This window comes from Opisthocomus hoazin, chromosome 1 (assembly GCF_030867145.1).
Source record: "Opisthocomus hoazin isolate bOpiHoa1 chromosome 1, bOpiHoa1.hap1, whole genome shotgun sequence".
In the NCBI taxonomy this organism is placed as follows: domain Eukaryota; kingdom Metazoa; phylum Chordata; class Aves; order Opisthocomiformes; family Opisthocomidae; genus Opisthocomus; species Opisthocomus hoazin.
The window spans coordinates 35,496,294-35,520,382 of record NC_134414.1 but is presented as its reverse complement, the minus strand read 5'-3'; the positions used below and the strand labels follow the sequence as shown (position 1 = coordinate 35,520,382).

Sequence of the window (24,089 nt, the reverse complement as noted above, 5' to 3'; positions counted from 1 at the left end):
GGAGATCATGAAGTTTAATTTTCCTTTGTATCCTTCCCATCGGACATCTCACTTTTTGCCCAGGTACATTCCTGTTCCTTCCACTTAAAACAGGTGACCGTTCTTCAGGTCAGGTTATCCGTCTGGTGGTATGGGTGGGTAGCATTTTTGCAGTTTCTGATGATAAGAGATGTTTGTTCTGCAACACTGTTTAAATGTTTCTTTGAACCCAACTAATTCAGTTGAACACTGGCATGCATTATTGTTTTATGACTTGAGCTCACTTCGGCATTATGATACCTCATTTTCCATACTGTGGTAGTTACGGAAGAAAGCTCAGTAACATTTCTTCCTACTGATTCTCCTTTGCGTCTTTGTGCTTAAAATGAAAAATAAAGAGGGAATAACTGGTCAAAAATCAAAAGCTTTTGTTCTGTGGGCACAAGCACTCAGGCCATTGGAATCCATGATTGTTGTCTTGTATGTACTTATACCATATATCAAATCCATTCCTGAAGGTATTCACCATTTTTATAGGTAATGTTCTTTTATAATTGCTTGAGATCTAGAAAATACAGGTCAGTTTGAAGAGTTACCTGAAGAACTTTTAATTTTTAATTTGAAGAAGTTAAAGATATATTCCTTGTTGTTTGTTTTCTCTAAACACTGTCATTATTTACAGATGTCTAGCTGTGTATCAGCTACATCTTTGGGTATATTATATGAGCTTTGGAATCTATACTTGGTTCTGTTTGCAAGTATTTCCTCAGCATATTGAGTCCTACAAATAATTACTTTTTATTAGACTGAATAAATTTTAATTGAATGTTTGCTCTTTTATATGCAGTCTGTTCCATTTCAAGATTGTAAAGGTTAGCACTAGTTTTATTTTGCATAATAAAAATACTGGCTGAATTTGCTGTCTTACTGTAGGATTGCATTTATTAATTTATTGTAATAAAGAAGCATAGCTTTTCAAAGTATATATATCTGATGGTTCAAAAAAATGTACCTTCTCTTTTTCTCTTATCAGATTTATCCAAGAATAGATTAACTGAGCTTCCTACGGAGTTGTGCCATTTTGTGTCACTGGAAACACTAAATCTATACCACAATTGTATTAAAATTATACCAGATGCCATAGTAAATTTGCAAATGCTAACTTACTTGAATTTGAGGTAAGTGTAACTTTGCCACATTTTCTGTTTATTTGCAAATGTGTAAAGCTTTTTTGTCTGCACTTTATGTGTATCTGGAACAACTTTTTACTTTATTGGAAGCAGTAATGCAAAAACTCACTGGCTGTAGATGCAGCTCTGTGTGAAGGCATTGTGAAGGCCAAAATGTGAAATTAATTAAAGAAAGACCAAGTAATAGTAATCCCTTTCTTATTCTTCTAGCAAATCCAGAATGCTAATCACAACTCACAGACAGATTCTTTTAATTCCATTCTGATGATAAATTTTGTTAAACTTGACGTACTTTTTGTAGTTAAACAGCTGGAGGGACAGAGACAGAGGATTAATGTTTTTTTTCATGGGGAATGGAGAAAAAGCATGATACTTTGTCACTAATATCCTTAATATGCAAGAAGTATAGTTGCTGCCTTTTTTAGGAGGAAGGGGCAAAGAATTAGGTAGCTTTGTCTCTGTTCCATGAAAAATGTGTGTGAATACTAGTCTGTATAGAAAACTGCTACTGGTTAAAGTGTGAGTGAATGCATATTTGCTGTTGAGAGAGGGAATGTCAGCACTTTTTCAGTTGGGCCAAGATGTGGAGGTTTATTTGCAGTTGAGTATGTAGAAACTGTAGTAATGAAGATATAATGATCTGGTCTTTGTGAGACTGAAGTTTGGGCAGAGGGCGAAGTGGCTCTGGGGCTTTTAAATTCAAGGTATGAAGGCTTGATCATCATTTTTTTTTTGAACACTGAGGATGTTTCTCAAGCCTTCCTGTATTGTTACTGTACTGCAGTTTTGGCCACTGTGGAACACTATTTTTGACACTAAAAATTAAAACAGAATAATGTGTCCTGAGTATCTGCACACGTGTAAGGAATAGGACTTGAAATTTTGACACCGTATTTTTTAGAGAGAGATATATATATAAATTAAGAATGGATTACATTAAGTTTACATAAAACATCTTAGTAAATTTAGGAATTAGAATGAACTCAATTAGTACTCAATGTAGTAAACCAGTGAATTAAAACTCAATGTAGTGATGGAATTTGTGTGAGTCATCACAAAACTGTAATACTTAGAGTTAATATTACTACCACAGTAAATTAGGCAAAATGAAAGGAAATTTTTCAAGTTTTACTAAGTGAGGTCATTTCCCTCAGTTTAAAATCTCCTCTTCATTTGGATCTACCCTTCCCCCGTGTTAGTTGAACACAGTAAGCAATCTGTAGAAGGAAGTATGTCCTTGACTTTCTGACCATGTTATGTTAGTGATGCCAAGAGATATACATAGTCTTTGGGCCTTGCTGTGGATACTGTTCATGTTTTATTTAAAGAAATTCCTTTTAAACTAATGATTTATTACTCACCCTGTTTATGTGCTGCTCCTTATCTCTTAGCAGGTTGCTGTTGAGTTCTGTAGAACTTAAAATAATTTTTAAATTAATTTTTTTTGTTGTTTTGTATCTGACCTTCTGTGTTGTGTAACTAGGCTTCCTCAATTTGAGTTCTTTAGAACTTAAAAAATTATTTCTACTTATTTTTTAGAAGAAGTTATGTCTTGGTCTTCTGTAAAGACAATAGAGTTGGGGAAGCTGATTCCACAATAAGCACTGATTCTTTTTTTCAGCTACTACTAGCTAGTAGTTGGATTTCTCATTTTTAATAACCTCGGGTTTGTTATTTGATACCTCTCTGTCCCCCAGTCTGTGTAACAGATATGATGATTGTTTTGTAAAACATTTTGAGACTGTTGCGTGGGCCTCAAATACACGCCTTTATATGCAGTTTTGTAGCAGACCACTGGATTGGCGGTTAAAGAAGAAAGGTTTTGAGACTAGTGGAATTTTAATTTTTGTTTCCTTTTGTTTCAATTCAATGTTGCATCTCTTACTGAAATTACGCAGGCCAATTTTTACTATCTGTTGTCAGAGTTCAGTCATCATATTCTCTGGAGCCTTAACAGTCATACAGAAGCTGACTAAAGTGGTTCTCACTGGGGTGCCACTTGAAGTTACTGTTCGTTGTTTCCCTACAGGGTAATACTCATAAAAAAGATAAAGTTATATTATAAGAAAACCTTCAAATAGTCTAGGAAAGACGGTAGTTAATACATTATTCTGTTGAGCTTAAAGTTTGTTCTGGGCATTGATCCACAAGTCACAAGAAACTAACAGTTTTAGTCATCTGGAGATCACAAAGGATCATGGCATTTGTTGAGTTGTAGCTTCTAGAGTAATTGTTACTGGAATGCGAATGTAAATCTCTTGAAAGTTTTCTACCAGATTTTGCCTTTCCTTGCGACTCCTCTTCATGAAAATCTTCTGCTCACTTCCCCCTCTGCCCCCAAATGATATGAAGAATTAAGATGGCACGTGTCAGTCATGTAAAAAAATGTTTCATCAATTTTAGGAAAAAAATAAGATACAGAGATAAAATGGCTCAATATGAGTCTCGGAAAGAAATTAACAATTGATGGTCCCAGAATTTTTCGCTGTTTTTGCCTGGGTTAGTGTCATAGAATCATAGAACAACAAATACAAAGTAATCTTCAACTGTAAGTGTGCTTTAAAGGAATTGAAAAAATAACCATTTTATCTGTAATTTATTTATTTGTCTTTCAGCTGGAACAAAAGACATCCACTGTACTGCTACATGAAACCACAGGGATGTTTAAATACTTGCAAAATACTGTCTCAATTGACTTCCCTATATTCGTTAGGAAGGAGAATAGCTGTTTTAGATGACAACCAGACTTGTTCCAATATTGTTAAATTTATATAATGCATTTTTTCCAGAATGATAAATTCTACAATACTGTTTAGTCAGTAATGCAGATATTTTTTATGTGCAAGTGTTTTCTTAAGGATTGCCATTTGAAAATTCGTATTTTATTTGTATAAAATCTGACCCATCAAAATGAAGGAGTTTTACAACTCTCAGACTTTATATGACTATACAGTAGAGCGTCACTGGTGTTTTTAATGTTTTGTTTTGTTTTGTTACAGTCGAAATCAGCTTTCTTCTTTGCCAGCTTGCCTGTGTGGTCTTCCTCTAAAAGTCTTAATCGCAAGTAACAATAAGCTAGGTTCCCTTCCAGAGGAGATAGGTCAGCTAAAACAGTTAATGGAACTGGTATGTCACTGATCTTTTATTTTCTTTTTATTTTGACTTTGTTTGTATTTAACTAGAAACAGTAAAATTAACTTAGAATCATAGAATCATGGAATGGTAAGGGTTGGAAGGGACCTTAACTTTGCAAATATATTTGAATAAATGCATAATACTATAATGCAGGTTAAAAATTAACTTTTACACTTCTCAAGTGTGTTGCGTAGTAACACAATAATAATTTCCTTTAAGTTTTTCAGTACCCTGCTAAACAACACTACTGCCCTTAGTTAGTTCAAAACTCAGCTTCAAAGTTCATCATCTTTCCCAGTTTTACCCACTGCCTGCACTGGCTTCCTGTTTTGCTGTTCAGAGTTCTGTTATAGGGCCCTGCAAAGCGGTATCCCACTCTGTAGCACCCTCCCCTTCTGCTTCCTTTCTCTTGGTTATTACTGTTTTTACTGTTTGCTTACCATATTGCATTCCACTAGTGATACTGGTCTTATCAGTCTATTTTAATTTCATTTCACTATTTTTCTCATACAACCTTCCTTTCTTGGAAAATCCATCTAAACAGATTTACAAAACTCTTGTTTTCAAAGCCATCTAGACAACTGTTGTTTCTGCAAGCAGTAGATAATCTATATTGTCTAATAAACGAGAATCTGAAAAGGCAATAATTATTTGGTACGTTAACTTAAAATTAATTTGATTGCACATTTTTTTTAAAGTTTGTGTGTGGAAAATGTATAGAAGAGAATGCTTCCCTTTCTCTCCCTTTATCTTCCTCTTTTGTATATTGTAGAATGAGACGCTGAATTCTCTGTGGCTTACGCGTCATGTCTGCTGGTTATTTCTGTTCACCTTGACCTCTTAAAATACAAATTGAAAAATAAACTACATTTTGACACTGCTAACTTATGCATAGTAAAACAATGATATTTGAACCTTCTTCCAGCTGCTGCTATCTCCGTTGACTGCATTTATCTTGCACATCTTTTTGGTATCTGAAAGTGCTTGCTTATTGTATTATTTTTATAACAGTAGTTTCTCTACTAAATTATGTTACAGAAATTGAGCTGGCCTTGCTTTAGGCCCCAGCCCTGCTGCTGGTTCTTCATATGTGGAGTGCAGCGGCAACTGTGGGGCTTTTTTCTTCCTAGTATTCTTTTTGTACAGCATCCTGTGGTAGCAGGCTTCTGCTATTTATTATAACTGATCTAGCTGTTGGGGGGAGGGGGAGGCAGTTACCTTTTTTTACCAGGTTATACTTGAGCTAAAGACTACCAAATTTGTTTTGTTTGGTGAGCATTATTAGTTTATCTTATCAAAGAGTTTAATTATTTTGTGTGTGTGATGGTCTTAATTAGATTGCTGAAATTATTTTGATTTAATTAACCTTAAAAAAATGTGTTAGGATATAGTATTGTTTCTGTTGTACTTCAAATAGATTCAATAAAAGATTATGATTCCAGTTTTATATATCATTAAAGTTGAACAGTATTAAACACATCCTAATTTAGGGGATAGGATGACTGAATAGATAATAAAGGTTTGAACCTGTTAGGTCATGATTACTTCTAGTTTAAGTGTAGCTTAGCTTAGTGGTGGCGGGCTCACATGAAATAATTGAAAGACTTGGCCTGATTCGATCTGGTCAAAATCACCAGTTTTATTTGTATTAACAGAGGTCTGTGATAATATTTTCAATAAAGAGCTACTGAAGTGCTTTCATGTCTAATCTCCCCTCCAATTTCAAGTTTGAACCCTTCCAGTAAGGTACCTAGCATTGCTGATGCTGGAAGTGTTTCATTTGTTACTAAGAGTAACTTAATAGTAGCCCTTATGCTTATTTTAGAATTTTGAGAAGTTAAAAACTAAGATCTTGAAAACTGATCTAGATTATGCTCAAATGAAATAGTTTATTTGTTTTTTTTTTTTTAAACAAATCGTGTTCAAATTAACTTCTGGAATACTAGATTTGGATTTTCATATTGCTTTCCAGTTACAGTGTAATTCAGTGTTAGACTTTGTCATGAAGAACACAACAATTCCTGCTCTAAAAAATATTTCAAGTCAAGGCTATAGCAACATGTCACTTTGATAGCCTAGAAGAATTATGAAAGCTGAAGAAGGTCTGATATAGTTCTTTATGACAGAGGGGAGGTGGGGGGGAGTGGGAATGACAATTGTTATTAAATTGGGCAAGGTTCTGTTTAGATGACCTGATTACTTAGTGTTTGATGCCACCATGAGTGTTTGGTACATTTCCAGTGAAATGAGTTGCATTATTTAGCTGGAAATTACTAAACTGTGATGTACTGCGAGAAGCAAATAGTGGTAGGATTGAGAGCCAGTATCCGTACTGGCGTGTATAAGATAATGTGGTTTAGATAATAAGGTGATCTTTGTTCTAAACTGAGTAACAAGAAAAAAAATAAAGATTAAGTCATGCTGCAGTTGTTGCACAAAACATTCAGCTGTGTGAAACCAATGCCAGCCTGAATAGCGTGTGGCCTCCAAGTGACACCACCACTCAGCCCTCTGCCAGGACACGCTGCTCTTGTGGGACATGTGCGGTGCTGGTGCTGAGCTGGCCCAGGGGATCGGTCCCGAGAGGTGACAGATGCCACCTGACTGCATTCAGTTCTTGCATTAGTAGGGCTTTGCCAAGCACCTTCAGGTTTTCAGAGTGTTTTACAGCTTTTCACAGGCTGCGTGCAGTAAAATATGTCTGTACGTAGCAAATGGAGTTGTCATCTAACTTTTTGAAACAAATTTTACCTCTGTAGTCACTCTGGAACAATACAAGCATAGTTTGCTGCAAATTGGGTCAGATCTTTCCGACTAACTACTTTCTTTCCTCTCTCCTCCAAAATGGGGTAGGCAATTACTTTTCTATTACATGTATATATTTATATAAATTTAGTACTTGTGACATAGAGTTGCTTAGGTATTACATGCAGTAAGTTTTCAGGTATTCTTTTAAATTTTAGGGTTCTGGGTTATATAGGTCTGACAGCTGTCTTACAAGCATCACAATAACACATATCCTGCAGGAGAATACTTTATATTCAAATTATTTGCAAAATTTTGTTGGGAAACTTATTTGCAGCTGCATAACTCAATCATACCTCTACTGTCAGCCAGGAGGATGAGTGCAAAACTGGTGTGAAGATAATCTGAACCTTGCTTTCCATCAATGAAAAGTAATTCAACAGAGATGACTCATTAATTGCACCCAAAACTATGAGATACAGAGTAAAATTCTCTTCTCCAGCCTATGAGGCAGTATTGTACTTCTGCTTTCTCTTCTCCATGTCTGGGACACTTCTGTCTCGTGTTGGAAGCCTTTAAATCTCTGAACGGGGTTGTAGGTCCTTCACGTCATTCATCTAATCTGGGCCAGCGGCCTGACCAAGTGGGAGCTCCTGCCTTCTGTTACCTAGAAGGATCCATATGCTCATGCACTGTGTAGCTTCTTTTTACCGTTCAGTATGGCTTGTAGGTCACAAGTTCTGGCAGAATCCATGTGTTTTTTAGGAATAACAGTCCCCAGATTTTAAAACGGATGTAAGCAGGAAGTTTGCCTGTGTTTGGATGGTTTGGATAAACTCCTGTGTGTCAATAAATATGTTGGTATGGAGCCAGAGTACCATATTTGTTTTTGTGTGTACATTATGCTGAATTTTATTGGTTTAAGACCATTGAAACTTCACCATAAACAGCAGAAAAAAGTTGATGATTTTTATTGTTTTCACGCCATTGAGCTTCATGCTACAGTAATCAATGTTAAATTAAATATGCCTTACATTTCCCTAATCTTGAGAAATTGTGTTGTCATGGCAGGACAAAATAGAATTAATGCAAGAAGTCATCTGACCTTCAGCAAACACTAGCCCCTGGAACTTGAGTAGGTGTTTGGACTTCAGTTGTCAGCAGACGTCCATGAAGTGAAGTTCCAAACTGCTGGTTATCTAGTTCCTTTAAAAAACTGTTAGCCTGAAAACGATAGGCATTTGGCTTTGATAGTATTGCTTCCATTACTATCAAAGTAATGGGAAAGATAAATACCGTCTCTGTCACATACGTACTCATGAAGTCTAATAATAGTCAAGAGCATAAGTATAACTAGAAATAGTGTTATAGGTTTCTTTTCCACAGCTAGTCAAACAAGGTAATAAAAAACTTGGATTGCTGTGTTTAGTAGGATAAAGTATAATGTTATCTCTAGAGATCTTGTGAATGCTGACATGCTGTCATAACAGATCGGTCTTCTTGAGGATGTTTTGAAAGGTTGTAAGTGGACTTTGTTTTTGAGGCTATATGCTGCCAGGTTTTTTTGTTTTCTTTTGTTTTGTTTTCCTTCCCCCCACTTCCTTTAAAATTTTCTCTTTCCCTGAGTTGTTCTGATGTGTGTCCATAAGTACACTTGGTCTAGAGTTTGTCTGCCACAAGGTGACTTTGAATTTAAATTCCATGCCCTAAAAAATTAGTATCTAATTATGAAGTTTTTTAAAGTCTGCAGATTATAAATAGGACAGTAAGGCTTTAAAAATAAATGATCTGGGAACAGTGCAATTAACCATACTTTGTGGCAACTTGTGCAAAAGATGCACTCATTAACTGGAATTTTTTAAGCTAACATGATTTCCTGACTCAGTTTTGACAAGGGAAGGAAGCTTTGGCAGCAGTGAGATTCTGTTATAAGAAGAAACTTGTCTGACACAGCGAGCAGCATTGCCAGATCATATTTTGCTTTTACTATCAGTTTTTGTGAGCTAGTTTTTATGCTTGAAGATAGAGAGTTAATGTAACCCTTTTGACTAGCATTAAAGCAGCTATCTTCAAAGAGATTACTTGAAAATCTGATTTACTTTAGAAATTTTGTAGTCTAAGAGCTCCCAGATACTGTATAAATCCATTTGAAACAATCAAGAAAGTAGGAGTGAATGTCCAAAAAGTATTCTGTTGGCTCTTCAGGAAAATTTGGCATCATCCCACTTAGCTTTCCTACTATGAAATATTGTTTCCCTTTTTTTAATGCAGAAATGGAAGCATAATTGAGACGTAACTCAAATTTACAGGTTGCCTGGGATGTAAGGAGAGTTTTCAATGTCCTTTTGATTTCACATTGAGTATAGACCATTTGGCAGTAAAAATGGTATCTGAAAACTATCTCATCTTAGACTGACTTGCCAAGAGGTTGAACTTTAGTACACTTTCGTAGCAGTTTCTTGTTAACAGTAGTGTTAAAGTATAATATTTATGACTGTATTACTACTGTATGTAAACTTGTTGCTTGAAATTATGCTCAGTGTAGGCAGACCCTATACTTTCAAATCAACTTTACAGCAGTTACTCCTTTAGGAATGCTGAAATGAGGACGGGTTCCAGTTTCATCCAGATTATTAAACCAGTTGTGTTTGGTCATCAAAATCAGACCTGCTTAGAACCTTTCTAGGCAATGAAGAAGTACCTTTTACAATAATATCTTGAATATTTTTATAATACTAAACAAGACCTGTCCTATTTTACTATGACCTGCTATGTGATGTGATAAATATATGCCTTTCTTGAGCATCATTACAATATGCTATTGCCTTTTTCTCTCCTTTTTTTTTTTAAATTTTGCTGAAATATTCCCTCTGGAAGAACAAGAACCTTTTTAAAAAATGAGATCCACACACTAGCAGTTTTACGTTTCATCCAAACTTCTTTGATTATATAATCATGGTACTGAGTTCTTCATATTAATAAAAGTTAAAAACAAAAAGGTAGAACATCTTAAGCAAATGGTTTTGATTGTTTCTATAGAAAGTAAATTAACTTTTGAAATTAACTTGTCCAAATAAGAATTCGCTCTGGGTTTTAAGTAGTGTGTAAACATTTTCTCATGTATCTGGTTTTACATTGTGAAGACAGGACATAGATGGGTAAATGTTTTCAGGTTACAACAGGAATAGCAGATTATCTACAGTTTCACATCTGTATTATTTAACATTCAGGAGGCAAAAGTTCATTATTTCTGCTATTACTGTTTTGCTGTAGGATGTCAGCTGTAATGAAATCACAGCTTTGCCACAGCAGATAGGCCAGCTGAAATCTTTAAAAGAACTGAATGTCAGAAGAAATTACCTTGAAGTTTTACCCCAAGGTAAAAACAAACAAAAAATCCGAATATCTTTACAGTAGCTCTTTTTAGTAGCATTTTGAAAGTATTTTTTAATTATGTAAGTAAATATGATTAAAAAGTAGTAATTACTTTGTGTTCAAATTTATTCTATTTGAGTTTGCAGAATAGAGCATTCAGTGGTACTCACTCATAACGGTGTATGGGCTTTTTTTAATGAATTCTTTATGATTCAAGGCATCTTTTAAGTTGCACAAGTACTTACCTGTGAATGCAGTATGGGAACTGTCAGTTGAGTTTCAGGGGAAAAAATATTTCAAAGTATTTATTTTAAAATTTATTGTCACTTGTGTAACAGTAACACTTCATTTCTCAGTATAGAATGGAGTAAATGTTGATCATATGCCTGCCTGAGTTTGTAGTTTTCCTAATGCAAAAGAAAATTTGTTTGGAAATATTGTATTATTTTACGGCAAAAATAAATACAGATGTAACAGCTTCTCTCTCTTTTGTGATTTTTAGAACTAGTACAGCTTCCCCTGGTGAAGTTCGACTTTTCCTGCAATAAAGTGCTTATGATTCCAATTTGTTTTAGAAAGATGGTGCAGTTGCAAGTATTACTGCTTGAGAATAATCCTTTGCAGTCTCCACCAGCACAAGTAAGTAACATCTGTAATTTAGATTGTCCCTTAATGTTTGGTGGACAAGAACAAATTATAGCCTATAAAATGTCAGCTTCTGCAATTGCAGGCTTCTGAACTTCAGTCATCACAGACATTAATTGTTGATACATAAATAAAACACAACGTATGATGCTCTGCGTATGAGTCTGTGTGCCACTTGAACCAATATGAGCCTAGAAGCTTTCCATTCTGTTAGCTGCATGTTTATTTTTGTCATTCCTGTCTGCATATGAAACAATTTTGGAATATGTATATAATTCTGGAAAAGAGAATTGAGAAATTCTCTGGGTAAATTTTATCTCTGTTAGCAAGAGCCCAGTTCTAGAAGGTTCTACAGTGATTTACTAGTAACTTGAAAATATACAGATGGTTTAGAGCGTAATCCGTTTGAAATTTTATTTTACATTATAATGTAAGTTCATAGCTTGTGATACACAAAGAAATGAAACTCCTGAACAATGCTGAGAAATGATGATAATAAATGAATGGAACCTGTGCTTGCTGCTTAAGGACAACTTCATTGTTATTGACTTACTGGACAGTAGGTTCAAACTACATCTCTGAAAGCTACAATTGTTCTAAATCAACAACTGTTGAAGTACTTGAGAATTTTTATTACATGGGAGAAACACTTTTCATAACCAATGGTGATGCGGTTACTAAACTCAAAAGTACAGAGCAAGTTTCAGCAAGCACCTGAGCTAGAAATGTGCAGTAAAGAAAAAATATTCTAAAATGCAGGTGAAATGCATTGCAAAGGTGCTTGGACACCAGTAAAAACAAGAAGACTAAGAGCATTAAGGACGTGCTGATTAATTAGATATCATTATTGACTAATTTTGGAAAATAATTATTGAATTCACGGTTAGTAATAGGCCATACAATATATTTTTCTTGTAATTCTTTTTGAGTGAAAAGCTCATTTGGATTTGAAGTAGAACACATTCTTTTCTTGTTTTCTGTCTTACTCTCTGAGGGTATTTATACTAGTATACACCAATAATTGATAGGGTAATTGAAGTAGTTCTGAGTATTTTTTATTTTAAAAGTGAATAAAATCCATTTCCTTTTATGTGATCTGTATTTTGATGATACGAGTTAGTTTTCAGGGAATTTTACACTAAGTGACATTTGGAGTAAATTATTTATTTCATTCTAGTTATACACCTAATTTTTTTTCTTGTCTAACAGATTTGTACAAAGGGTAAAGTGCATATATTTAAATATCTGACTGTACAGGCCTGTCAGATTAAAACAGCAGACTCACTGTATCTCAATGCCATAGAACAACAGCATTTGCCACAACCTGTGGAAGAGAGGTATGTATGAAAATCTCACTTAGTTTTTTCATGTAACACTTATGAACAAAGTGAAATAAATAATATTTATATTTTTAGCTTCCAGAGTTTTGTTTGTTTAGATAATAGAGTTTACTTTTTTTGAACAGAGGTTTGTTTTGCTTTATGTATTTTGTTCTAGTGAAATCTCTGTAAGAGTTTAAAACAAAATGCTTTTAAAGATCAGTTCTGGTTAAAGTTAGCAGCATGTTAGGAAAGACCTTAGAAGTGAACCTTAGTTTAAATCTTTTACTAGTAGACTGCTGGAATATATTGGAAATAATTCAGAGGGTAGTATCATTAGATGTTGGAACTTTCCTGTAATTCTACTGACACATTAAATAAGTTTCAATTGCTTGTGGTTTTATGTGATTTATAGGTTGTTACACATTTGTTGCATAGCTGTTTTAATCTCTTCTTTTATTCATTTAGAGGCTTATCCATCCAGCAAAGAGAACTGCGTGAATGTCGAGATCCTTTTAAAGTGAAATGTGCTAATTTGTTAGCAAAATGAAAGACAAAATCTTTAATGTCTTCCATCAAACATCTAGGAAATCTCATCTTGTATTGTCATTTAAGGACAGGAACTAGATATGGAGCAGCTCCTTTTTATGAGAATTTCCATAGCTAATTGGAAACCAGTCTTTAGTGAGCTCTTGCTTTGCTAATGTTGGAAGTATAATATAACCAATCAGAGAAAGTACGATAGTGCCTTATTTTTGGAGAGGAGTAGTCAATAAAAACAAAGTGTTGATGTAAATGAAAATAGAGATGTTGCTTCTAACACCCTGAAAAAAAACCAAAACAGAACTGTTATGGAATGTCCCTGTCAGTTGTCTAGATAAGATTTTAAGCAAATTGCTTTCCTCCATGTATGTTTGGAGAACCTTTGTGAATTTCTGTCAGATAAATGCCAAAGGTGAGAGGAAACCAGGATGAAGAGTAAGTTTTCCATTTGGGAAACATCTACTGGTTTTCTGTTTTATTCTTTCAGTGTACAAGAAAATTGACAGGAATGTCATGCCCTGTATGACGTTTTGCTCATAAAGGAGCATGCATGTTAGGGTAAGGGGACAGTACAGAGTAGGAACCAGATGGTACCTGACAGCCTAATGTCCTAACACATAGTCATTAAAAAATTTTTATTTTAGAGAATAACTTAAAACTTCTAAAGAAAAAACATAACCCAGTTAGCATTTCCGTAGGCAATTTCTACACAAAATCCTTAGTGTTACACTGATAAGAGATAGTTTAAGATTAGGATTAATTAGATATCTTATTCATGTGAAGACTGATTAAATTCCTTTTTTAAATTGCTGTGTCAATCTGAATTCAGGATTACAGCTTTCAGGATTGCAAATGAGAGGATAATAAAGGATATTTAAAAAAAAAAAAAGATTAGGTGATGAGTGTGTTGCATCTAATAGTATACTTTAAAATGAGTAGAGGTCATACTAGGTAATGAAACCAGGAGAGAGAGCAGTTGCCATTATTATAGTCATTTTCTTAAAAACCTAAATTTCAAAGTCTATTTTAAAACACCAAAAGGAGGTTTCTGTGTTAATAATTACTCTAAGCCTCAGGGAAATATCAGTTCATTTTTAATGCATCAATGGTTACAATTAAATCAGTTGACTCCAGTTTGAGTTCCACTAGTTTAATTGTTTTTCCCATGACTAGATGACTTCAGTCAGACGCCTGTGCTACTTAGCTAGTAACTAAGCGTTTTTATGTAGTGTATAGACAAGAGCAAGGTTTATAGCAGACTACTTCTGGTTTTTTTGTTGATTGTTAGGCTAACTAGCCACTCCATCTGATCTATTTTACAATCACCAGACTGCAAATGTACAGTTTTTAGCCATAGTAGGCTATTTCACCCTCTACCATTAAGACTGATTGGAATTTTGCTTTGATTTAAGTGAAACTAGGATAGAATTCTAATGGTAAATGGTATAATAGCTTATTATTGGTTTGTTTTTGTTTTCACATCTAGCATTGATGACATCTACCCTAGTAAAAAGGACTCAGATTCAGGTGTTGGTAGTGATAATGGCGATAAACGTTTGTCAGCAACAGAGGTAAGCTGCCTGAGTTTTGTGTCCAGCTTCCCTTCCCTCCGCGTCCATGTTTTGACACTATTATAAATTGGGTAACGAGGTGAATAAGTTTTTAGCCATCAAAACTGTGCAACCGCATCGTTGGCATGAATTTCTTGCTAAGAAATGGCTAAAACAAAGATAAAAGGAGTCTGGGGTTTGGGGAGGAAGGGGTTGTGGGTTGGGGTTTTTTTTTTGTCTGTACACTTTCTGGAAAGGGCAGTGAGTGCTTACAAATGGTCAACAACCTACCAATAATGAAAATTCACTATGGTTTTCAGACAGTTTACATAATCTAGAGAATAAGGACCAAACCAGAATCCACATTTGCTCTTTCCAATGAAGTAAATGTCCTAAGAGGTTACATGCCTGGCGGCTTCTCACTTCTTTTCTCTGACAGATGACTCTTTCCTGTTGGGAATTAACAGGAGTTCAGTGTGCCCGGTCCTGGTGTGTTCTGTAGTGTCATGGTTATGGCAGTTTGCTGTAGTGTAGGAACTTCAGAAACTTTGTAGATCTTAATGCGTTTACGTGGTTTGGCAATTAGGCAGTGCTGGAAATCAGCCCTCACCTCCATCCCGGGAAAGGTGATGGAGCAGCTTATCCTGGAGGCCATCACCAAGCAAGTGGAAGAAAAGAAGGTTATCAGGAGTAGTCAGCATGGATTCACCAAGGGGAAATCATGCCTGACCAATCTGATAGCTTTCTACGATGACATGACTGGCTGGGTAGACGAAGGGAGAGCTGTGGATGTTATCTACCTTGACTTCAGCAAGGCTTTCGACACAGTCTCCCATGATATCCTCCTGGGGAAGCTGAGGAAGTGTGGGCTGGATGAGTGGTCGGTGAAGTGGATAGAGAACTGGCTGAATGGCAGAACTCAGAGGGTTGTCATCAGCGGCGCTGAGTCTAGTTGGAGGCTGGTGACAAGTGGTGTCCCTCAGGGGTCAGTACTGGGCCCAGTCTTGTTTAACTTCTTCATCAACGACCTGGATGAAGAGTTAGAATGTACCCTCAGCAAGTTTGCTGACGACACCAAACTGGGAGGTGTGGTAGATACACCAGAAGGCTGTGCTGCCATTCAGCGTGACCTGGATAGGCTGGAGAGCTGGGCAGAGAGGAACCTGATGAGGTTCAACAAGGGCAAGTGCAGGGTCCTGCACCTGGGGAGGAACAACCTCATGCACCAGTACAGGCTTGGGGTGGACCTGCTGGAGAGCAGCTCTGTGGAGAGGGACCTGGGTGTCCTGGTGGACGACAGGTTAACTATGAGCCAGCAGTGTGCCCTGGCTGCCAAGAAGGCCAATGGGATCCTGGGGTGCATCAAGAAGAGTGTGGCCAGCAGGACAAGGGAGGTTCTCCTTCCCCTCTACACTGCCCTGGTGAGGCCTCATCTGGAGTACTGTGTCCAGTTCTGGGCTCCCCAGTTCAAGAAGGATGAAGAGCTACTGGAGAGAGTCCAGCGGAGGGCTACAAGGATGGTGAGGGGACTGGAGCATCTCCACTACGAGGAGAGGTTGAGGGAACTGGGCTTGTTCAGCCTGAAGAAGAGAAGGCTGCGAGGGGACCTTATAAATGCCTACAAATATCTGAAGGGTGGGTGTCAGGAGGATGGGGCCAAGCTCTTTTCAGTGGTGCCCAGTGACAGGACAAGGGGTAATGGGCACAAACAGAGGCACAGGAAGTTCCGTCTGAACATGAGGAACAACTTCTTCCCTCTGAGGGTGACGGAGCACTGGAACAGGCTGCCCAGGGAGGTTGTGGAGCCTCCTTCTCTGGAGATATTCAAGACCCGCCTGGACAAGGTCCTGTGCAGCCTGCTGTAGGTGACCCTGCTTCGGCGGGGGGGTTGGACTAGATGACCCACAGAGGTCCCTTCCAACCCCTACTATTCTGTGATTCTGTGAACTGTGTTGTCCGGCTGAGTGAAGACAAAGGATGGCTTTCTGAGACTACTGTTGTCCTAAGCAGTTACACCTGACTTTCCTAGACCTTCTGCTCAGCTGAACAGGTCACTAAATCTAGCTGAACTGAATAAGCAGTGATAAATAAGTAAATAATTTTCAATATAATTCAGTGATGATATTTCTGAAATGATTCTTTAGTGTTTCTCTCCTCCTTTGAGGAAAAGAGGTTCTGTTGCTCTTGAAACAAAATGTATAAAGAATCAAGGTTAAGTACTGAATTTTTAGTTGCTAAAAAGCAAATTGAAAATGAAGCCACTTACACACTGATTGGTCTTTTAAATACAAAAGCACTTTAAACAAAATCCCACAGGGATTTCCAAGTATTTGGGCAGGTTTCTTACTAGATGGAAATGAAGCAGAATTACTGTGATTTCTAGCCAGAATTGTAATTGTTTCCCTCTAGTTCTAAGAGCGTGCAGTCTGTTCAGAGATGCTTACAAACTGTTTTAGCATTCTTACACTTCCTGAAGCGGAGTTAGCTTGTTAATGAAACCGTTATTCCAGAATTTCCTCTTTAGCTATAAATAACATCTTTAGAAAATAGATCATCTTTCCTGTAATCAAAACGTAGCAATTGAAATGCTGCAAAAAATTGTTTTAAAGAGAACCAACAAAGAACCAATGCATTTGTATTACCACAAAGGCTATATGAGAGCTATTTACTCATTCCATCCCTGCCTGATTACTGGTCTGCTAATAAGGAGAAAGTAGATGCTGAGATCAATAATCCCAAATGTATTTGGTAGTAAATTCGTCACTCATTTTTCCTGCTGGGGCAACCTTTAGTACTTGTTACACATGAGAATTGTGCAAGAAATACTAGCATGTTGCAAATACAGATTCATGCACAATCAGAAGTCTGTGCGCCAAACATTAGATAAACATTATCAGTAATAAAGTGATAATTAGAACACATTTTTGGAGAGTTGTTATAAACACATCAGACAGAAAAACAAACTACAGTTTAATCTGAAGGCTGGTAACTGTAGAGTTTCAGCTCTTTTACAGAAAATACAACAAGGTCATTTTGCATTTGTGTAACTTAAAAACAGTAATTTGTACGAATCACTTGTTTGAATACCAATGTATTTTTTAAGTAGCTTGCTGTTTAGCTTTGGGTCCATACACATAGGAGGAAGTGCTTGATCAACAGTTCATGTATCTGTCTGGCTTGTTGGTAGGGTTGTTACAGGATCAGTTCTTCAGACCTATAGTTATCTCGGGCCTTTCAAGTGAAAGATATCTTCTAGTGTTGCTGTAAAATTAATCGCAGCAACTTGAAAGCAAATTCTGCTTTAACACAGTGCACTTATGGACATCATCGTTTAGGAACAGTGAAGAATTTTCATTCATTTTCCAACTCCCTTTGGCTTTATTTTTTCCTTAGTTAAAACTCATTAGAACAACAGGGTACTTGTTAAGATCAAGATGTTGTCCCTGCTTTTCCCAGAAGAATGAAACATTAGGACCAGCAAGAATGTATACGAAGATTCTTTCAAAATGCATCATCTGAGTTCAATGTTGGGATAATGTTAGGTATTTTTGGTTCTTATATGTCTATTGTCATCTTCTGTTGCCAGCTGAACAAAAATAACACTGTGGACAAAGGAAGTAAGATACAGTATTTCACCTATGAACGAGCAATACTATTGTATTATTGCAAGCTTCTTTGGATGGTTTCTATTTCATACTACACTGGCAGGAAACACCTGGAAAATCAATTGCAGAATTCTGTAGGCCCTGAAAGTGAGACATAGCCTGTTAAAGGAATGATTTTCTGTTTCCAAATTGAATGACCTGTGGCTTTTTTTACACCAACACTCCAAAATATTTTCCTACAAGCTGTCTGTGTTACTCTGCTGAGAAAAAAATCTTGCCTGTTTTGGTATTCAGGACTTGTAATAATGCATATAAAAACATTTTGTAAAATTTTCAAATGACAGTTGCAAAATTAACAAAATCTGAATCTTTGAACTAGAACAACTAAATTTAGTGCTTAAATGTCACATGAGATACAACCTGAAAGAAAGAGAAGGAGCTTCACTGTAACTTTGGTTGTCTGAATGAATTTATATTGTGCATGTCTCTTTTTTTATGCTGTTGGATTGTCGTTCTTGCAGGTCTAAAAGAACTGGTGAATTTTGTGCTTAAAGCACTTGGAGTATGATTTCTTTTCAGTTTGAGATACTGATTTGTTTTGGTTTAAAATAAAATTTATTTTAAAATTTATTTTTAAAATTGATGAATAGGAACAGTGCTGCAATGTTTATTCACTTCACTATAAAGCTTCATCATTTTGATAGAGCTTTATCAAGTCCCTGAATATCCTTTTGAATTTTTTCTCTTTCAGCAGAATAATACAGCCAGTGAATTCATAGAGTTAATAACATACAGTTTATTGATGAAGAAACACATTTATGGTGGTACGCATTTACAGAATGTTTTTAAATCCAGGATATTTTTGGCAAATAGGAATAGCCACATATATCTTTAATACAGTTTTTTAAGGGCAAAGCAGATTTGCTCCATTCCTTATCACAAACCTTACCTTCAGGATTTAAAAAATATAAATATAATAAAATAATCTCCTATTCCATTGCAGGTCTTATGTTACAGTGGTCTGAACTGATGAACAGAGAAATACCATTTCTGTAAAAACATATTCTTAAAGGATATGGCACAAACTACTACATGTGTATTATAGCAGTTATAATTACAGTATGCATGTATGGAATATGTATGTGCAGAGTAGCAAGTTACAGAGACACAGAGCATCTAAAGAATGAGAAACACCAGTGAGTTTGTTTGGAAATAGATTTGCAAAGCTCTGACAGATTGTTTTAGTGGTAAGCTCTCTGTCTCAGGAGAGCAAGAGTAAAAATTTGGCCTTTTCTGGAAACTGTGTTTTTCTTAGAATCATAAAGTCATTTAGGTTGAAAAGGACCTTTAAGATCATCAAGTCCAACCATAGACCTAACAATCCCAAGTCCACCACTAAACCATGTACTGAAGTGCCACATCTACATGTCTTCTAAATACCTCCAGGGGGTGGTGCCTCAACCACTTCCCTGGGAAGCCTGTTCCAATGCTTGATAACTCTTTCAGTGAAGATTTTTTCCCTAATATCCAATCTAAACCTCCCCTGGTGCAACTTGAGGCCATTCCCTCTTGCCCTATCGCTTGTTACTTGGGAGATGGACAACCACCTCACTACAACCTCCTTTCAGGTAGTTGTAGAGAGTGAGAAGGTCTCCCCTCAGCCTCCTTTTCTCCAGACTCAGCAACCCCAGTGCCCTCAGCCGCTCCTCATAAGACTGGTGCTTTAGACCCTTCACCAGCATTGTTGCCCTTCTCTGGATGCACTCCAGCACCTTGGTGTCCTGCTTGTAGTGAGGGGCCCAAAACTGAACACAGTACTCCAGGTGCGGCCTCACCAGTGCCGAGTACAGGGGCACGATCACCTCCCTGCTCCTGCTGGCCACACTATTCCTGACACAAGCCAGGATGCCGTTGGCCTTCTTGGCCACCTGGGCACACTGCTGGCTCATGTTCAGCCGGCTGTCGACCAACACCTCCAGGTTCTTTTCTGCTGGGCAGCTCTCCAGCCACTCCTCCCCAAGCCTGTAGCGCTGCATGGGTTTTTTGTGACCCAAGTCACCTGGCCTTGTTGAACCTCACACAATTGGTCTCGGCCCATTGATCCAGTCTGTCCAGATCTCTCTGTAGAGCCTTCCTACCTTCAAGCAGCGCAACACTGCCACCCAACTCGGTGGTGCCTGCAAACTGAGGGTGCACTCTATCCTCTTGTCCAGATCCTTAATAAAGATATTAAACAGCGGCACTCGTGACTGGCTGCCACCTGGAATTAACTCCATTGATCACCACTCTCTGCGCTTGGCCATCCAGCCAGTTTTTTACCCAGCAAAAAGTACACCTGTCCGAACCATGAGCAGCCAGTTTCTCCAGGAGAACGCTGTGGGAAACAGTATCAAAGGCTTACTGGTTTTTGCTATACTTCACCTCAGGAGAGAATGTGAGCAGGTCCCACTGTGAGCAGGCTGCTGCCAGTCCTACAGAACAGCAGACCGCTGGTGACATGGGACAGAAGCGAAGGTTAGCGTGTCAGCACTTCTTTGTGTGGCCACTGTCTATACAGTTGTAGACAGGATAAGCTTGTAGACAAAAATAATGTGTTTTAGTGTGCCAGCTAATACAGCTGAAAAAAGGAGCATGAGCTTTTAAGCCAATGAAGAAAAGCTAGTGTACTTGAGAGTTTATGCTTTTTTTCAGCTCTACCAGTTAATCTAATAAAAGACACTGCCTCAGCCTGTAAAAGCTCTTCTTGCTTGCTGTAGGCATGAAATTAACAAGCTTCATGGTATTGTAGGGGAGAAGAGTCTTGGAGGGAAAGAAGAAGGAACTGTGGTACGTGGTTCAGTTTTTCCTTAGACTTTGATGGCTATAAGGACCCCCTTTTTTCAGCTGTCGCAGGAAGGCACACAGGGAGCAGCACAATGCAATGGTGTTACTGCAAGGAGAGGACTAGTGCAGTGAGGGAGACAGGAAAAGATGATGGATGAATTGTGCTGCTTGGCAAGCCTACTGTGAGGATGTATTCAGCATGACTACAGCTTCCTATAGCAGGTCATGTTAGATGCTGTGGTGCCCTCTCCTGTATTAGTTTGCTGCTCTTTAGTGAGCACTCTTCTTAATGCATATGTTTTTATCAGTCTTGGTTTGAGCTGAAACAAGTGTTTCTCTTATTTCTTCTTAGCCATCTGATGAAGATACTATCAGCTTTAATGTTCCAATGTCAGACATCGTGGAAGAAGATCAGGTTGTGAAGGAAGATTCTGGTCTCCATGCTAACTCAAGAAAAGGTTGGAATGTAAAAAAAGTGGAAGTTAAATACAGGGAAATTCTGTCTAATTCTATGTATAAGATGAAAATCAGTTTGCAAAAATCAAAGCCCAACAAGCATCAGCCTTGTACAAAAACAGAGTCTGTTTCTGTAGCTGGACTTAATGCATATATAAAGATTTATTACTCAAAGTCAACATTTCCCCTGGAAAGAAATAAATCTCTTCAGATTTTGAGAGAAGGTGTAATTTTATCTAAATTTTGTTAAAGTAACTTACGTTTTTCTCAATTATATCCACATTTTGATAAACAATGTTTCTCCAAGGTCTGCACATACTAATGATTAATGGCAGGATGAACTCAGTGAGTTGCGTATGGATATCACATAAATAGATCAGCCTTTCCCCAGTGTTACATACATAGATTAAATGAACTTCAATTAAGATACTCATTAGAATTTAGTAGAATACCAAGTGAAATAGTAAAAGCGTTACACCCTACCTACAGTGTTTATTAGCACACAGGAAAGGGTAAGTTATAGGATCAGACCACTTCAAGCAGAGGAGAAAATTATTACTGCTCCATGCAGTAGTATAATGTAAGCAAATATTGGCATAGGCTCTGAAGGGTCTGAATCATTGGATTTGAGTTCTGCTAAGAGTCTGTTATAGTATAGTAACTCTGAAGTTGCATTAAACTCCAAGTCACTGTCAAGTCAGTATCCTAAAACACTCGCTAGCTGTCTAGCTGTGTTCTTGTACTGGTACTGGCAAGGCATAATTTGTTGTAGTTCAAAACTGACTCCATCAATGCCTGTTGTAGTGCTTCTGATCTACAACTGTATGAGCCCAAGGTATTGATTTATTACAACTTTGAAATTAATTGGCATCACTCCTTACAATGCAAAAGTCTTAACTTGTTTGAAGTTCTTAATATGATTTGACTTTAAACTTCGCTTGTTTTTGAGCTCTGTAATGTAATACGCTTAAATTGTGTTGAGTAACAAATGTTGAGCTGAACCAGAAATCATTCTTCTATCATTTTTTTTAATTGTTTTTATTAGTGGAATTCCATCAGGGATCATCTCACTTGATTGTCAATGACAAGTCAAGAGAAACAGGAAACCAGTTTGATCAATCGGATTCTCTTACTACTGAATTTATGAGCTACATTAAGGCAAGTTAGTGACAATTTTAAATGGAGGGGGGAATATCTTCACTACACTCATAAGTACAGAGCAAGCAGGAATGACACACTGCAGACATTTTAATGAATAAGAGACCACGATTGATATTCCTTGTCATAAAGAATACAGAAGGCAAAAATAAGCAGGTAGGTTAAAAGTGATTGTAATTAATTTAGGAGGTAAATTTACCCATAACTTTTTTTCAAGTATATGTGAGAGTTATCCTTTAGCTATGTTTAAGGCTTTAAGAAGAAGTGGCAGATATGTTCTGCACTACTGGCTTTATATTTTGAACTGAGCAATTTTTGCATTTGTTAGGTTAGTAAAATAGAAGAAGACTTTGAATTAGCTGTGGTGGCTAAAGTTATGAAATAATGTTACAGTATTAAAATTCATTTTCTTAAATATTTTAAAACTGTGATAGCAATTGAGAGTTCTTTAAAGACCAATTATATAAAATCTAAAATAAAATCTGTTATTCTAGGAACCTACCTCTTAGAAGATTTGGCCACTTCCTTTCTTGATGGATTTTGGAGGTGTACACTGACTCTGTTATGCACTTTGTAGATTCTATAGGTGGTAGAAAAGTACATTTTAATTAATTGTGCATACAACACAACATATATGGATATTACATAATGAAGTAGTTGGGGTTGTGCAGTCTAGAGAAGAGAAGGCTTTGGGGAGACCTTATATTGCGACCTTTCAGTAATTGAAGGGGGCTTATAAGAAAGATGGAGAAAGGCTTTTTAGCAGGGCTGTTGCAATAGGACAAGGGATAATGGTTTTAAACGAATGGAGGGTAAATTTAGATTATATACAAGGAAGAAATTTTTGACAATGAGGGTGGTGAAACACTGGAACAGGTTGCCCAGAGAGGTGGGAGATGCCCCATCCCTGGAAACATTCCAGGCCAGGTTGGATGGGGCTCTGAGCAACCTGTTCTGGTTGAAGATGTCCCTGCTCACTGCAGGGGGGTTGGGCTAGATGACCTCTAAAGGTCCCTTCCAACCCAAAGCATTCTATGATTTGAAGTATGTAAGAGAAGACAGGTTATCCTCAGTGAGAACTTTGAGATTATGCCCATCAGTCTGTTCAGTATGTAAAGGTCTGGGTGCCACTTTAGTTCCCCTAAGATGTTCATTACTGAACACTAGTGCTCTGGATTGCTGGTTATGCATGTCATAGGTAGTTGCTTAATCCGTTTGAAAGTATTACTCTTGGCTTTCTGTCATGGCTAGTGAGTCCTTGCTTATAAGTTATGTGGCATCTTCCTGGCATGTGGTTTCTTGTTGGGGAACTATCAAATGTGCTTTCTTTTTGAACTTTTTCTCATAATTAAATTGTTCTGTTGTGCCTTTTTGTCTGTTTTAAGTTGTATTTTCCTTATTTGTATTGTCATTTACTCATTTTTCTTTCTATTTGTGGTTTTAGATTTAGTGGAATATGTCTAGACATACATGTCTGAGAAAGCTGCAGTAGCATTCATAGAAGTATACTACGAATCATGAGTGATTGCTGTTATGTGGTAACTCATGAAATTCACTTTATTATGT

At 37.0% G+C, this 24,089-nt stretch overlaps 1 protein-coding gene across 7 annotated transcripts in view; it reads left to right on the top strand.

Annotated features, from left to right (window-relative positions):
• Positions 1 to 24,089, top strand: part of LRCH1 (leucine rich repeats and calponin homology domain containing 1) — a 144,899-nt gene that overhangs the window by 66,690 nt on the left and 54,120 nt on the right. For all 7 annotated transcript variants that reach the window (XR_012764121.1, XR_012764122.1, XR_012764120.1 and 4 more), the window contains exons 2-9: positions 1,013 to 1,157; positions 4,169 to 4,295; positions 10,323 to 10,428; positions 10,927 to 11,063; positions 12,279 to 12,406; positions 14,418 to 14,502; positions 21,262 to 21,367; positions 22,411 to 22,523. Coding sequence is in view for 3 of the 7 variants with exons in the window: in XM_075422074.1 (XP_075278189.1) it covers positions 1,013 to 1,157; positions 4,169 to 4,295; positions 10,323 to 10,428; positions 10,927 to 11,063; positions 12,279 to 12,406; positions 14,418 to 14,502; positions 21,262 to 21,367; positions 22,411 to 22,523 (947 nt within the window). In the remaining 4 variants the exon portion in view is untranslated. The remainder of the gene's footprint in view (positions 1 to 1,012; positions 1,158 to 4,168; positions 4,296 to 10,322; positions 10,429 to 10,926; positions 11,064 to 12,278; positions 12,407 to 14,417; positions 14,503 to 21,261; positions 21,368 to 22,410; positions 22,524 to 24,089) is intronic.